The sequence below is a fragment of the Delphinapterus leucas genome, chromosome 21 (assembly GCF_059928025.1).
Source record: "Delphinapterus leucas isolate spDelLeu-1000000601 "Yukka" chromosome 21, BTC_Dleu_Yukka2, whole genome shotgun sequence".
Classification (NCBI taxonomy): domain Eukaryota; kingdom Metazoa; phylum Chordata; class Mammalia; order Artiodactyla; family Monodontidae; genus Delphinapterus; species Delphinapterus leucas.
In genome coordinates, this window is record NC_143149.1 from 29,224,830 (window position 1) to 29,239,637 (window position 14,808).

Consider the following 14,808-nt stretch of genomic DNA (forward strand, 5'->3'; position numbering starts at 1 on the left):
CATTAAGTTTTTCTATTGGTTACATATTGAAACCTTACTCTGGATATATTGGGCTATATAAAATGTATTTTTTTAATGTGCCTATTAGAAAACTTTAAATTACATATGTGTCTTACACTGGGCAGTACTGGGCTAAAGGATGACCAGAGGAAAATAACCGTACATTTGAATCCTGCCATGTTCTTTGCAGTTTTCTTTTATATCTCTTAACGGTTCCTCCCGAGAATCATCTGAGATAAAAGGCATGTCTCCCGCCCCAGCAGCTTCTCCTGCTGATCCGCGAGCAAAGGACCCCGGGAAGAGGACCTCGGGCATAGGCCAAGTTTTCTGCGTCCTTTCGGTTCCGCGGGGGTGGCCGAGACACCGGACGCAGAAGGCCCGCCCCACGGCCCGGGAACTACGCTAGCAGCGCCTCCGCACCCAGGAGCCACGCCGGGCTTCCGCGGCGACCTTCCCAAGATGGCGCCGTCGAGGGGCCGGGGCCGGGGCCACCGGCCGCACCGTCCCCGTCCCGCCCCGTGCTGACGATTGGCTGAGATGACTCGGTGGTGAGCGGTGATTGGGCACACGGAGACGTGAGCTGGGCGGGACCGGAAGGGGTCTCAGCCTGGGGAGCGGGGGTCCGGGCTGGACGTTAGGCCCTGGGGGATGTGGAGAGCTGGCAGCATGTCCGCGGAGCTGGGGGTCGGCTTCGCCCTGAGGGCGGTGAACGAGCGCGTGCAGCAGGCGGTGACGCGGCGGCCGCGGGTGAGGAAGGGGACCGCGTGGTGACGGTGGGCGGCCGCTTTGAGGCGGGGTGGGGGGGGGAACACCTGCGTGTAAATGGGTCGTCACAGTGACGCAGAGGGGCCTCCCGGAGGGGCGGGACCTGCCCGCGCTTGGCATTGGCGCGGGTTGCAGAGCCCCCAAAAGGCTAGCGAAGGGGTTCCTCAGCTTACGTCAGGTTTTCTGGAGGTTGGCTTGGTCGGAGCAGAAGGTGTCGGTATCCCGGGAAAATGACCAGTCTCCAGGCAGCGCGATCATTCTCCATCCCGCTTCGTGTTAGGGGTCAGCAGCCTTGGCGGATGGGAGAGGGGCCAGGCCTGTGCCCAGAGGCTGCAGGAGAAGACGTCCACTACCAGAGCAGCCAAAGGAGGCCAGGTCTGCCGGAGATCACGTGTGTGGCAGCGTCTAAGCTAGTAGATGCTCAGTAACTGTCAGCCCCCCACCCCTCTCGCTGGCGCAGGACAGGGTGGATTGGCCCGACTTGGGAGGGAGGCACCAGAGCTGCACTTGCGCGTTTGGGGCAGGAGGGAATTGACCTCCAATCCGAAGCAGTTTACGGGGAGATTTTTTTTTTTTCCCTATATATATTTCCTCTCCTGTTGGAAGTTCACTAAACCAAAGGTCAGTATCTTCCCCCCTCAGTGCAAGTTCAAGCTGAATTGTGTGGAGTAAGACAGGCTTGAATAGAGAGGTCAAAGTTTTCTCTGATCAAGCATTTATGGTGTTAGAGCTGAGAATGCTGGCCTGGAGACAGAAGACCTGTATTAGTGTAGCCTTTACTTGGCTGTTACTTAGACGTTACGTTGAACAAGTCACTTAACTGCTCGGGCTGTCAGTTTCCTCATATGTACAGGCAATGGAAAGCTCTAAGCCCCCTTCCGGCATTAGTTTTTTGTGATTCTCCAAGAAAAAGCTAGAGATTCCCCTAATAAATAATCATGCTAGGGGGTGCTCCCAGCATAACTTTCAGGCAGATGGGCTGCCTATTCCACTTTTTTCTCTAGAAACTGTCAATTCATCCACATAATCCTAGGAGTTATGACATGGTCTCAAAAGGTTGGCAGTGCAGCCCTCAGAAGGAAGGGGAAACTCTTTGCTAATCATTGTAACTTTTCAGGCCCTTTGAGAACTCTGTGATTCTGTAAAAATTCCAGAGGGTGATGGGGTACATGAAAGCCATATGGGGATAGGTGAATCTCTTCCCTGTGTGGATTTGGTTATAGCAGAGTCCAGGGAAGCCGCTCTTTATGTAATGGCCATGACAGGGGGGTCAGATAGGTCTAATCCTGAGTCCAGAGCCTTCTGTGTCCTTGCCTTAGTTCTGCCGCTGGTTCTTGATTCGATTGTACAAGACGTTACAGAGTTGCCCTAAGCAGGCTGCTTTTGAGAGTGCCTGTGGGCAATACTGATAATTACCCCAGGACCCAGATGAGTTTCCAAGACTGTTGACCTCGGGGTTTCAGAAGCGAGAGCAATGCCTTCTCTTGACAAAGTGATTCTTAAACCTCCAACCTTGGCATGCAAGAGACTCATCCGGAGAGCTTGATTTAAAGGAGATTCGCAGACTCCAGACTGAGATTCAGATCCAGTGGGTCTGGAGCAGGACCCAGGTGATGCTGATACTGTCGGTCAAAGACCAGGCTCTACGGAAATCCTGCTCTTACTTACCTGCCCAGCTCTCCTGAGAGAGAAAGGTCTTCTGCTAGATGTTAAGGTAGCTAGCGTATTAGAGTTAGATGCCACGCATACAAAAGACATTTGATCAACATCATTTGACACTGATCTCCCTGCAGCGTTGGAAAAATGGATCTTCCAGAATGCCAACTTAAAGATCTCTGCCAGTCTCTTCTACAGGATGTCCTACAGGGCTTATTGGGATAATATTCCCAACCTTTGATTCATCTGGGTCTTTTCCTCTTGGCAGGAACTCCCAGCCATCCAGCCCCGGCTAGTAGCGGTCAGCAAAACCAAACCTGCAGACATGGTGATCGAGGCCTACAGTCACGGGCAGCGCACTTTCGGGGAGAACTATGTAAGAACCCTTTTCCACACTGCCCTCGGAAGAGTCACGTATGCCAGGCTTCTGACTTGTTCTGGTTTTACCCTTTAGGTTCAGGAACTGCTTGAAAAAGCGTCAAATCCTAAAGTAAGTGGAATCTGAATTCTTTAGTTTGTATCTCAGTCTTGGCTGTTCAGTTGAAAATTAGACCCACGTCGGTGGTTGAGTTTTAGAGCTGGAGGTCGGGCTGGCGGTAGAAATGTCTGCGTTCACCTTGAGCCCTAAACATTTCTCATCTAGATTTTCTTTCTTTCTTAAGATCATAGTTTTCTCCTTTGTGGCTTTTTGAAAATGGTGATTTTTAGGAGCTTGCTGTAATCTTGGATCCTTTTGAGATTTGAAAGCTTTAATGAGTTCATTCTTAATGGGCAATATCTGAAAGAAGGAGCGAGTTGATGGGAACAAGGAAGAGAAATAGAACAGAAGCCTTCAGGTTTTCTCTAAGTATCCTTAGGAGCCTGACGGAAGATGACAGTAGTGGTTTATTGCATAGAGGGGAAAGGTCAGAAGGCAGCGTGCAAGGTATGTGGGCGGGCAAGGCCTCCGCACAGTCTAAGTCAAACACGGTCACCTCTTTCTCTTCAGATTCTGTCTTCGTGTCCTGAGATCAAATGGCACTTCATTGGCCATCTACAGAAACAAAATGTCAATAAGTTGATGGGTAAGATAAATCTCTAAATATGAAGACACAATTTTTTCATCATTGTATCACTTACAGTACCTTCTGTGGGAGAGAGAAGATTTTAGAGTATTCCTGATTCACCATTTGTGCTTTGGAGTTTCTTTTGGGAAAGAAATCTTAGTTCTTTTTTCAATTTTTTTTTTTCAGTTGAAGTATGGCTGATTTACAGTGTTGTGCCCATCTCTGCTGTGCAGCACAGTGACTCAGTTATACACACATATGCATTCTCTTTATATTCTTTTCCATTACGGTTTATTACAGGATGTTGAATATAGTTCCCTGTGCTGTACAGTAGGACCTTGCTGCTTATCCATTCTACATATAATAGTTTGCATCTACTAACCCCAAACTCCCAGTCTGTCCCTCTCCCTCCCCCGCCCCCCTTGGCAACCACAAGTCTGTTCTCTGTGTCTGTGAGTCTGTTTCTGTTTTATAGATAGGTTCATTTGTGCCATATTTTAGATTCCACACATAAGTGATATCATGTGGTATTTGTCTGTCTGACTTACTTCACTCAGTATGATCATCTCTAGTTGCATCCATGTTGCCGCAGATGGCATTAGGAAATCTTCGTTCTTAATATAAGGGAAAACATCATGTAAGAAAAGAACGAACTCACAATTGACTGGGTAATATATACTTGGAAACCTACCCTACCTCACATTAGGTATTTTTTTGTGGTCTTTGAAATAAATTATAAGGAATTAAAGCCCATAAAATTTTTCAGCTGGCAAAGGAGACACTTGTGTCCTTTTCGCTTTAAATGAAAGGCTACAGTAAATAAAATGCAATAATGTACAATACTACAAGTAAAGTATATAATAATAAAATACAATATAGAGTAGCATACAGTAAATAAAGTAAAATTAAGAATTAACCATAGAAAGACTTAACTGCATGAAAATGACAGGTGGAGATCTTCCCGAATAACTGAATACTTATTTCTCTCAAGGTGTCAAAATTAAAGTAACCTGTATTTATTTTTTAAAACAGCCTTATTGAAGTATAATTGACATACAATAAATTGCACGTATTTAATTTGATAAGTTTTGACATATGTTTGCACTTATGAAACCATCACAACAATCATGGTCTTAAACATATTCAGAATGGCCATCATCAAAAATTATACAAATAATAAATGCTGGAGAGGGTGTGGAGAAAAGGGAAACCTCCTTTTCTGGGAATGTAAATTGATATAGCTAATATGGATATAGCTAATAGGGAGAACAGGATGGAGGTTCCTTAAACTAAAAATAGAACTGACACATGATCCAGCAATCCCACTCCTGCACATATATCCAGAAAAGATGAAAACTAATTCGAAAAGATACAAGCACCCCAGTATTCATAGCAGCACTGTTTACAATAGCCAAGACATGGAAGCATCCTGAGTGTCCATCAACAGATGAATGGATAAAGATGTGGTACATATGCACAATGGAATATTACTCAGCCATAAAAATGAATGAAATTCTGCCATTTGCAGCAACATAGATGGACCTAGAGATTATCATACTAAGTGAAGTAAGGCTGAGAAAGACAGATCTATACTATCACTTATATGTGGAATCTAAAAAAAAAAAGGTACAAAATGAACTTATTTACAAAACAGCATCAGACTCACAGACAGGAAACAAACTTATGGTTACCAAAGGGGAAAGGGGTGGGGGGAGGGATAAATCAGGAGTGTGGGATTAACAGGTACACACCACTGTGTATAAAATAGATAAACAACAAGGTCCTACTGCGTAGCACAGGGAACTATATTCAGTATCTTGTAATAACTTTTATGGGAAAAAAATCAGAATATATGTAACTGAATCACTTTGCTCTATACCTGAAACTAACACAATATTGTAAATCAACTATACTTCAATTTTTAAAAGAAGAATGCAAATAAGGTGATTAGCATATTACCTGGAGGATTTCAGTGTTTAATAAACGTAAGCTGCTGATGTTGCTTCTGTCTTGTTGTTTTTTATCTGAGGCAAGACTAAATGCATCTTTGGGAAAGAAGTTGGTTTTGATGACAGCTAAGTATCTCCCTTAGCTGTCAGTGGTCATTCTGATGTCCTTGTTGAATAAGAGCAGCCCCATCCCAGGAAGTTTAAAGACATGGAGATATCAGGCCCAGGGAGCACTTTAGCTTTCACTCTTTAACCTTTCCTTATTGTCATCTTGGCCTGTTTCTCTCAGTTTGAACTGAGATTTAATCAGATCAAGCCTGCCATTCAGAATCTCTACAATTACCAGCTTCTTTTTTTTTCACTGTTTATTGTTTTTTTAATTCTTATTTTTTTTATTGAAGTATAGTTTATTTTCTTTTTTTTAATATTTATTTATTTATTTTTGGCTGCGTCAGGTCTTAGTTGCAGTGTGTGGGCTTCTCTCTAGTTGTGGCATGCAGGCTCTCTAGTTGTGGCACGTGGGCTCTGTAGTTGTGACGTGCAGGCTCCAGAGCACGTGGGCTCTGTAGTTGCAGCACACGAGCTCTCTGGTTGTGGCGCACGGGCTCAGTAGTTGCGGCGTGTGGGCTTAGTTGCCCCACGGCATGTGGTATCTTAGTTCCCTAACCAGGGATCGAACTCATGTCCCCTGCATTGGAAGGTGGATTCTTAACCACTGGACCACCAGGGAAGTCCCTAAGTATAGTTGATTTTCAATGTTGTGTTAGTTTCAGATGTAAAGCAAAGTGATTAAGATAGATAGATAGATAGATAGATAGATTCTTTTTCAGATTCTTTTCCCATATAGGTTATTGCAAAATGTTGAGTAGAGTTCCCTGTGCTATACAGTAGGTCCTTGTTGATTATCTGTTTTATATATAGTAGTGTGTATATGTTACTCCCAAACTCCTAATTTATAAACTATTAGCTTCTTGAAGCTTATGGATGGATACGTGTGCCGCCTGATTGTAGCACGTCATCACCTCCCTTTCCTTATTCGTATTTTCCGATTAGACAGCAATGGGCTGACATTCGAACTTAATATCTAGTAAACTGTCACGTAAGTCTTAGCAGAACTGAGACTTAACTGTCCTTTTCCTGGGAAATTATTTTCCTGTCTACCAAGAAAAGCTTTGTGGTGTGCTGCTTGCTGCGGTCAGGTGAGTGAAGAATGACCTGGCCTCTTTCTCGTTACAGCTGTCCCCAATCTCTTCATGCTGGAAACAGTGGATTCTGTGAAGCTGGCAGACAAAGTGAACAGTGCGTGGCAGAAAAAAGGTTCTCCCGAAAGGTTAAAGGTTATGGTCCAGATTAACACCAGCGGAGAGGAGAGTAAGTGACCAGACCTGGACTGCAGACTTTTCTCCCCTTAGGATGGTTGTACCTCAGGAAGAATGGCAGGCCTAAGCATCTGATACCTAAGGTTACAGAAAGAAGTCACAGGCCTTTAAAGAAACTGTTGTATGTAGGGTCTCGGCACAGTGACATCCAAACCTGTCCACGTGTAATTCTTTAATACATCATGGTTCGTTATTTCCTAATTTTTGAGGAGGTGGGCAAGGGGAATCGAGAAGGGCATTGTGACTTTGATCCTGAAAATTCTCAGAGGTCACCATCCCTCCTGAAAGAGATTGCAGTTTTACATGTATAATACTTCTCAGGACCTAACAAAACTATTTAATGTTACATTAGGAGAAAATCGAAGAAATATCACTGTGAGTACCAATCAGTGAATATGTTTATGGGGCTTGGGTTAACAATGTAAAATAGTAAACAGAACCTGGGCTCTGAAATCAGACAGACCTGGAATCTGAGCTCCACCACTTGCAGCGTTGTAACCTTGAGTAATGTACCTAACCTCTCTGCACTTCACTGCCTGCCTTATCTGGCAGTGCAAGCAGGGCAGTACTCCCAAGGGTGTTGTGAGGCTTGAACGTGGAAATGGAGGTAAAGCTGTTGCTATAGAGCCCTGAGCGTCTTACCTGTTAGCTCTTTGTTAAGAATAAGTGTTTACAGACCAGTCATTTGCCTACAAAGCTTAGGCTGAAGGAACAAGCATGGGGCCTAGAGTCAGGCTACCTGGATCCACATCCCAGTTCCACATTTCCTGGTTGTGTGACCTTGGGAAAGGTACTTGGTTTCCCGGTGCCTCAGTCTCCCCTTCTTTAGAATGGAGAAAGTAAGAGTACTTACTTCATCCAGTTACTGCGTTTAATGAAAAGCTCTAAGGACTTGGCACATGTGCCTGGCACAGAAGCGTTCAGTAAATTTTAACACTTATCGTTATATGTACATGTACCTAGATTCTACAATACATTATCAATATAGGTAAATCTGAAATTGACTCCAGATCAAGTCTGTTGCATCATTTCTTGATCAGTGGCTGTCATTTGCCCTAATTAAAGATTGGTGGATTGTTAGCGTCTCCATTTGTTAAGTTAGAGAAGGACAGTGTCCATCCTCATAACTGTACAACAGATAATCGTTTGCTGCGGCTTCCTCCTCTGGTTGTTAATTAGCAAGTTCAGTTAAATTTTGCAAGTTATAGTCAAAACTATGTAATATATACTTCATTTTTTATTTTTTTTACAATTCTAATAAATTAATAAAACGGTAGAAATACCAGATTTGGAAAAATAATTCTCGGGTTAATCTGGTATTTTGGCGATGTGAATCTTCTTGGTGTCTCAAGAAAAGCAGTGTTCTTTCTTTTCTTCTACTCTAGCTGTTCTCAGATGCTGAGATAGAATAAAGAGAATCCAGTTTAGAGCTCTTCCCTTGAGAAACTCAGAACCAGGTCAGAAGGGGAGTAACACACACGGAGACCTCAATGTAAAGTCACTCCTTTGGTCTTGAGGACAAGTTCTTCCAAGAAGTCCTCTTGTCTGAGAGCCACCTCCTCCATCATAAGGAAGGGATGAGAAGGGGGCTCTCCTCTGGCTTCCTGGAACATCTTGGTATGTTCTATGTGTCTTCTGTTTCTTTTTGTGAAGGCAAACACGGCCTGCCCCCTGCAGAGATGGTGGCCGTGGTGGAACACATAAGCGCCAAGTGCCCCAGCCTGGAGTTCGTGGGGCTGATGACCATCGGGAGCTTAGGGCACGATCTTAGTCGAGGACCAAACCCAGACTTCCAGGTACTCGGGGCCCGGGGTGGGGCGCTGCTCACGTGCCAAGCAAGCATCTGGTGAGGTGCTGGAGCAGGGCTGGCTGCTGCCATCAACTCCACAGACATCCCGGACGTTGCCTGTCATGTTATATTATTACCGTCTTCTGGAACTCTCCTCATACGGGACACAGAACAGGTCTCCAAACCTCCAAAGACCCTTCTCGGCTCAGTGTGAACCTGCCTGACATGGTCTTTAGAGAAAATGAGCTCTGACTGACTTCCTCCCCAACGACTGACAGCTTTCTTGAAAAGGAGGAGAATTTGCTAAAAAAAAAAAAAAAAAACAAAAACCTTTCAGTAACTTCTGGCAATTTTTTTTAAACATTTTTTTTCTATCTTTTTAAAATATTTTATTTTATTTATTTATTTTTGGCTGCATTGGGCCTTCATTGCTGCGTGCGGGCTTTCCCTAGTTGTGGCGAGCGGGGGCTACTCTTCGTTGCAGTGCGCGGGCTTCTCATTGCCGTGGCTTCTCTTGTTGCGGAGCACGGGCTCTAGGTGCACGGGCTTCAGTAGTTGTGGCGCGCAGGCTTAGTTGCTCCGCGGCACATGGGATCCCGGAGCAGGGATCGAACCCGTGTCCCCTGCATTGGCAGGCGGTTGCTTAACCTCTGCGCCACCAGGGAAGTCCACTTCCAGCAATTTTAACAGGCCTTGAAACCATGAGGAATAAAGAATCTCTGTCAGAGATGTTGAGATTCAGCCGCTTTCAGGCATCCTCGGAGAAGGCAGGGATAAATGGATGTCACACTCGTCTCTCTGTCAGGTGTTACTGTCCCTCCGGGAGGAGCTGTGCAGGAAGCTGAGCATTCCTGCCGACCAGGTGGAGCTGAGCATGGGCATGTCCATGGACTTCCAGCATGCGGTGAGTGTCCTCCCCGGTGCCCTCAGTGCCTCAAGTTCGGGTCCAAAGGCCCCCAGCAAGAATGTGTTTTTGCTACAGAAAAACCTCGTTGTAGCGTTAGGTGCCCAGGAGTGCTGGCTCTCACCTATACTAGCATCCCCAGCCGCTTCTTTTTTGAAATGAAGTGTATAGAAATTATAGCCCCACACATAATTTTTTAAATTAATTCCCTAAGTGGAATCTAAAGGAAAATAAGAAGAAATTAAACTACAGCTTCTTAAAAAGGCATTTCACTGTGTTCATGCTTGGGCGTGGTTACATGACAGTAAGTCATGACGAAGTAGTCTGATGCCTCATCGTACGTGTAGATTCACCATGATGGCAGCAGCTCTAAGTACGTTCTGATAGGTGTGCTGTATTAACAGCTCACATACGTGACCTTCTGGGGCAGTGAATAACTTGATAAAGTGTTCCAAAAATCACACTATAAACTTTCCTCCAGGCACACAGTAGGAGCTCATGTGGAAAATAGAATATACTAAAGCAATGCAAAAATACTTTGTGTTTATAAGTAAAATGGAATTAGATCCTGTGCTCAGGAGGGTCTAAGCTGCGCCACGTAGCTTGCAACATCTTAGTCCCCTGAGCAGGAATCGAACCCGGCCCCTGCAGTGGAAGCACGGAGTCCTAACCGCTGGACCACCAGGGAAGTCCCCTTACTTATTTCTTAAACACCCTCTCCTGGTGAACCACTGCCCCATAGTCCTCTGCAGCTGCGTCATCGTTGTCCTTCCGAGAAGCCCCTCAGATGAGGCGCAGCTTCAGCGTCTGCTGCGTTTCATTACTTTAAACTCAGCCCTCGGTACTCCTTTCCCACAGATTGAAGTGGGATCTACGAATGTCCGAATAGGAAGCACCATTTTTGGAGAGCGAGATTACTCCAAGAAAGCTGCCCCAGACAAGGCTGCAGCAGAGCTGAAGGCCCCGGCGGCGGAGGTGGCCCGGGCACATTGAGCAGCGGCCCAGCCCAAGGGCCGGGTCTAGGAAGACTAACTACGCACTACTCTGGGCTTTCGCTTCCACGTGCCGCACGTCACAGCACGACCACACCCTCCTCGGGACCTGGAAAGAGCACACCGACCATCATGTGCGTCGATGGAAACCATCTGACTTAGTGTCTGACGCAGGAAGCTCACTTCAAGCAGTGACTTTGGATTGGATTGGAGGAATCCAGACTTTTCTGCAGAACAGGTACCTGGGCACTAGTCAGGAGTTGAGTTCAGGCTTGAACATTGCCCAGGAGCACCAACCAACCCATGAATGCCTTTCCCAGGTTAAAACTTGCTGACTGTCGATGCCTATAATCACCAAAGTCAGAGGGATTCTCACTTGTCGTCCACTTCAATAGAAAGTTCCCTGTTACCGACTTCGTACAAACCCCACTGAGTAGCCATTTCTGCTGCTCTGGAGCAGCGTGGTTTCTGCCCCCAGTCTCCACGCCAGCCAGTAAACGTTGGTCTCCACTCTGGAATGGCAGTCCTGGTAACTTCAGGACCTGCCTTGAGTTAGTCCTCCAGACCCACATTGTGGCTGATGAAAGCTGTGTCCTCAGCCACCGTGTGGTGCTGACCCTGAAAATTACAGGGCAACTAACATAAGCGGTCCTTGGGCCTTTCTAACGTCCTCCTCCAGAGACAGGACTTTGAGCTTTTGCCCTGGGCCCTACGGTGATGACCATCAAATGATACGATTTTTCCGCCACCATAGTCCCCGTTATGACGATTTCTTATCTCATAGCTCCCCAGATATGAAAGATTCCCTCAAAGCCAGTTCAGGCTCACAGTTTCAACAAAGCCTGGCTTTGAGGTTCCTGTTCCTGGGAGCACTTTTTAGGCACATTTATAGCCTCCCCTCCCAACCATGTTTATAAGGCAGAATTTTGCAAGTCTTGACGTTAATGGAGTAGCTAGCTCTTCAAAACCCAGAAAGCACAATTCTCGGATAGTCACAACAGACAACTGTAGTCTGGGTCGTTGTTTGTTTTCTAGGTGGGTTTTTCTTACTTATTCAAGCCCCAGCCTTTAATTTTATGAAACAACTTCCATTAAGCTCCTGCCGAAATGAAATTTTGTAAAACTTAAACCATTATGATTCCTGTACTGTTTCAATCAAAGCTATAGTGTGATATTTCAGTCTATTAAATAAAAATGTGAGTTTGAATTATGCCATCTATGCCAGTTACAAAGCGATTAAAAGATTTATTTTCTACATCTGGTATAGCAAGTGAGTATAACAGGAGGGGGGCATTGGACCCGATAGGGGGCTTTGGAGAAGGGCTTCCTGTGGGTCACAGATACAGCCAAAGCCAGACTGCGGATGAAAGAGGGATTCTGAACTTCTAAGAGCAAGAAAGTGAAATGTTGGCATTTCAGGAACTGCAAGAATAAAGAGGTTGCCTCTTGCTGTAAGAAAATCTTAAAACTGCCTCTAGGTGGCGACATTGGCTAACCTGAGGGGCAAGCTTTGGCGCGCCACTGTCCCCAGACTACTCTAGAAGAGGCTGTCATCCGACGTCTCACCCCTTATTTTTTTTTTCAAATTTGCCTGGGAGTGGGTACAGGGTAGGGGGCCCGGGAGCCCAAGAGTGCGCCCCGCCCACTGCTCACAGCATCCGCCACCTCCTCCAGGCTGCCCTCCCGGTTCTCCAGTCAGACGCTGCCGCCCGTCACCCCTTCTTTTAAGGCAGAAACAGAAGGCAGGGAGGACACGATTCTCCCAAGTGATATGGCTGACTCTTGCAGAGTCACAAGGTTCTTCCAGATACAGCATTTCTTTTCGAACTCGGCTGAGGGTCCTGAGGGTGACTGTGGAACCTTTGGGTGAGAAACGGGTCTGAGCAAGAGAGCCCTCTGGCTTGTGCCTGGAAATCAAGAACAACGAAGCAGGGGAGCCCGGAGAGACGGACTCAAACCCAGATCAGGAAAGGAAACCAAAGTATGTCTGTCCGGTGTGCCCACCACAGGCCAGGACCTTTTGTGGAGAGAAAACAGCAAAGTTGTGTTACACGGGCCGGGCATGAGTACTCACAGATTTGCATCAAAGCCGTGACAGTATCCACAGCAGGTTTCCGGAGTGACAACAGCACGCTGTCCTGGGTCGGACCCTCCCAGGCAGCCTGTCTCTGTGACGATACTGTCAACCTCCTGGGCCCTGCTCTGCTTGGTGCCACTCAGAGGCTCCCAGTAATCCATCAAGGCTCTGTCCTCTGGAAGTTCCTCCCAGATTCATTGCACCTCTTAACAAAGCAACCTCTTAATAGTCAAACTCTACTCCTCTCCCCCCTTTTTTAATCATTCATGGCACATAAAGCACCATCCCCTACATCCGCTCGTTTTGCCCTCACGGCAGCGGGTAGGGTGATTTAGGCTGTTGGGCGGTGTCCCTTCGCAGACGGCTCAGAGGCCCAGAGAAGGTTCAGTGTGCTCCTTGCCTGAGGTCAGAGTGGGTTGGGGACAGGACAAGAAATAAACTCAAGACCTTTGATTCCTGTTCCAGAGCTTGGTCACCACACCACACCACATTGGTCTCTTCTGTTGTCTCAGGCTTTAATAGTTAGTAAGCGGCATATTCTTAGATTTATAAGCTTCATTTAGTTTAGGGTTTTTTTGGTTTTTGGTTTTGGTTTTGGTTTTAGTTTTTTTTTGCTTTTTTTTTTCGGCAGTGCCACACAGCTTGCGGGATCTTAGTTCCCTGACCAGGGATCGAACCCGGGCCACCACTGGATCGCCAGGGAACTCCCTGTAAGCTTCATTTAAGAGAACCTTCTTAAAAAAGAAAAAAAAAGAACCTTCTTACCATGATAGAAATGTATGTTTTCCAGCCTGCAGTCATTGTTGAGAACTGACACATCTTGATGCAGAACAAACTTTGAAACCACAAGTAGAGGGGATGAGAAGGAAGGAGAGAATTAAACGCAGCCTGAGTGAAATCAGCCTTCCCCTTCTTTTACCCTATTTCCCCCCAAACAGATTCAAACTGTGCCACAGGCTGCAGGGCTCAGGGTGTGGCGGACTGTGTCCTCCTGCCCCCAGAGCTAGATGGGCAGTGAATTCTGTTCCCCAAGGCTGGGCCGGGAGGAAGGAGGTCAAATGGGACATTCTGAAAATCCAAGACATCCTAGTTCTTCAGACAAGAAATGGCCCTGGGCTTCCCACCAAAGCACTGGAGGAGGAGGGCCTCGCCCCCAGTCCCTGGAGGGCTTCTATGAGGATGGATGTGCAGTGGTGCAATTGAACTGATTTGCTCCGGGAACTGCGGCTGTCTTTACCATGAAATCAGTTGAATGCTATTACATCAGCCTCGTGACTAAGAGCGAAAGAATCCAGCCGTCCACGAGATGTTTTACTAATCTGCTCCCCCCTCAAGAAGCTTGTTTGAGGTAAAGAGAAGGTCCTTCTTTCCCACCCGCGTTGCTCCCACCACACCCAGCAGCACCCAACTTGCACCCAGTTTGTAGATACTCGGGCTGCGTGTGGCTGAGCAGCTATTCACCAGGTAGAGTTCTCCTAGAAGCACCTCAAGGTCCCAGGGGACCTCAGAACTAACACTCTATTTTTCTATCAGCTGCAGCACAGTGAGCTGACATGGCACGCAGTGGGGACAGAGGTGAGGGGTGTTTTCAGCAACACTCGTATTTAAAATGAACACAAGCTCCGGCTCCTGATTTGAGACCACAAAGGAGCAGAAGGCGTCCTTGGAGTGCCGACGGCCTTCTCGAAGGTTCTTTCCGTGAGCTGGCTTACTGCGCTCCTGCTGGGGCTCCCCTACCCCTGCACCAGCAGAGGCACGCCGCTCCCCAGCTTCAGAGCTAAGCTTGACCCAGCTGCCAATCTCCAAAATAAAATCAATGTGTGACCTTATTCACCAGCTGTACCGAAGAAACTAACTCAAACTAGGGCCAACTTTGAAGCCAAAAAGGGAAGATGAGAAGTTGGGAGAGAGAGAGAGAAAGAGGAGGGGGGAAGAAAAAACTTGGCTGGACATGAAAGGTGTCTTGTCTGTCTGTTCCCCATTAGGCGCAATTCTCTTGCAATCTGCAGCCTCGACATAATTCTCTTGACCAGAAACTCTCCAGAGAGATAGTGTCAGAAGGAAAAACAAACAGAATAGCATCTCTGACAGCAAAGTCACTTAAAAACCTATTTGGGGGTGGGGATAGGGGGAGAGATGTCAGGTCTTAGGAGAGGGCGCTCCTCAGCAGGCCATATGCGGAGGACCACTCGCCCTGGGACAGACAGGCATGGGAGGGAGTGCCCAGGAGAGAGCTGGTGGGGAAGCAAAA

At 46.6% G+C, this 14,808-nt stretch overlaps 1 protein-coding gene across 1 annotated transcript; it reads left to right on the plus strand.

The window, feature by feature from the left end:
• The first annotated feature begins 578 nt into the window (after positions 1-578).
• PLPBP (pyridoxal phosphate binding protein) lies at positions 579-11,737 on the plus strand. Its single transcript, XM_022571196.3, has 8 exons — positions 579-747; positions 2,690-2,797; positions 2,876-2,911; positions 3,410-3,485; positions 6,653-6,787; positions 8,449-8,591; positions 9,390-9,488; positions 10,347-11,737. The coding sequence occupies exons 1-8, from the start codon at positions 649-651 to the stop codon at positions 10,479-10,481; spliced, it is 831 nt and encodes a 276-aa protein (XP_022426904.2). The 5' UTR covers positions 579-648; the 3' UTR covers positions 10,482-11,737.
• Positions 11,738-14,808: the final 3,071 nt, after the last annotated feature.

Bases quoted from the DNA above. Each gene is read 5' to 3' on its own strand.
- PLPBP (XM_022571196.3), top strand. From the start codon at position 649: ATGTGGAGAGCTGGCAGCATGTCCGCGGAGCTGGGGGTCGGCTTCGCC. The intron at 2,912-3,409 runs GTAAGTGGAATC...CTTTCTCTTCAG, and splicing joins AAAAAGCGTCAAATCCTAAA to ATTCTGTCTTCGTGTCCTGA. The intron at 6,788-8,448 runs GTAAGTGACCAG...CTTTTTGTGAAG, and splicing joins TAACACCAGCGGAGAGGAGA to GCAAACACGGCCTGCCCCCT.